This window comes from Octopus bimaculoides, chromosome 5 (assembly GCF_001194135.2).
Source record: "Octopus bimaculoides isolate UCB-OBI-ISO-001 chromosome 5, ASM119413v2, whole genome shotgun sequence".
Lineage (NCBI taxonomy): Eukaryota > Metazoa > Mollusca > Cephalopoda > Octopoda > Octopodidae > Octopus > Octopus bimaculoides.
The window spans coordinates 124,982,048-124,983,069 of NC_068985.1; the positions used below are offsets into that span (position 1 = coordinate 124,982,048).

At 38.6% G+C, this 1,022-nt stretch overlaps 1 protein-coding gene across 1 annotated transcript in view; it reads left to right on the forward strand.

The window, feature by feature from the left end:
- The window catches only part of LOC106879579 (uncharacterized), a 15,141-nt gene that overhangs the window by 11,875 nt on the left and 2,244 nt on the right, over positions 1-1,022 (forward strand). Inside the window, exon 2 of the mRNA XM_052968110.1 lies at positions 532-1,016. Coding sequence (XP_052824070.1) covers positions 532-1,016 — 485 coding nt within the window. The remainder of the gene's footprint in view (positions 1-531; positions 1,017-1,022) is intronic.

A 1,022-nucleotide genomic window follows, 5' to 3' on the forward strand; every position in this document is an offset into this window, starting at 1 on the left:
TCGTTATCTATCTATCTATCTATCTATCTATCTATCTATCTATCTATCTGTCTGTCTGTCTGTCTGTCTGTCTATCTATCTATCTATCTATCTATCTGTCTGTCTGTCTGTCTGTCTGTCTGTCTGTCTGTCTGTCTGTCTGTCTGTCTGTCTATCTATCTATCTATCAGTCTATCATTTTGTTCAAATCTTCACTTGTTCTTTAGATATGTATTTTTATGAGAATTTCCTTTTCCTTTTATTGTATTCTTTCTCTATGTCTCTAAGTTTTTTCTCCTTTCATTCATTTATTCTTTCTTTTATCTTTTACTTTCTTTCTTTCTTTTTTCCTTCCTCTCCAGCATTCTTTTAACCACTTACTCTTTCAATATTCTTTTTTTTCAGTTTTAGTATGTATGTATGTATGTATGTATGTATGTATGTATGTATGTGTGTGTGTATGTATGTATGTATGCATGTATCTATCTATCTATCGTTTCCTCTTTCTATCAAATTGTGTTTTAACTAACGCTTTTATTGTTATCGTTTCAGTGGCGATGGCCTGGTTATGTGTTCGTGCTCTACAGGATGGGTCTATGTTTATTTTCAATGACAAGTTTGATAGATTATTTGATAATGACGTCAGAAGAGTCTGCACTGCAGCACAACGTCTTTGCATACATCACCACTTGGACATACATTACCCTCGTCTTCTACCTGTTCATGGCTGCTATTGTCACAGCTTACTTCTATTGGCGGCGCCAGATTCGTAAATTGAGCGCTTCTTGGTCACCATCTTCTAAATTCACGTCTTTGTCGACGTTAATGGCAGCTTCAAGCCCGAATCTGCATACAACAAGCTCGGCCTTCATTTTAGCCACGACAGCAACGCCAAGACGAAACAGGGATACTGAGATGAGCAAACATAAGAGAAAACCTCAGGAAATAGCGATGAAGCTACAACAGCAGAAACTTCACCGTCAGCACCAGCATCCCCGTCATCAGCATCATCTACATCAGCGTCCTCCTCCGCCCCCGCCCCC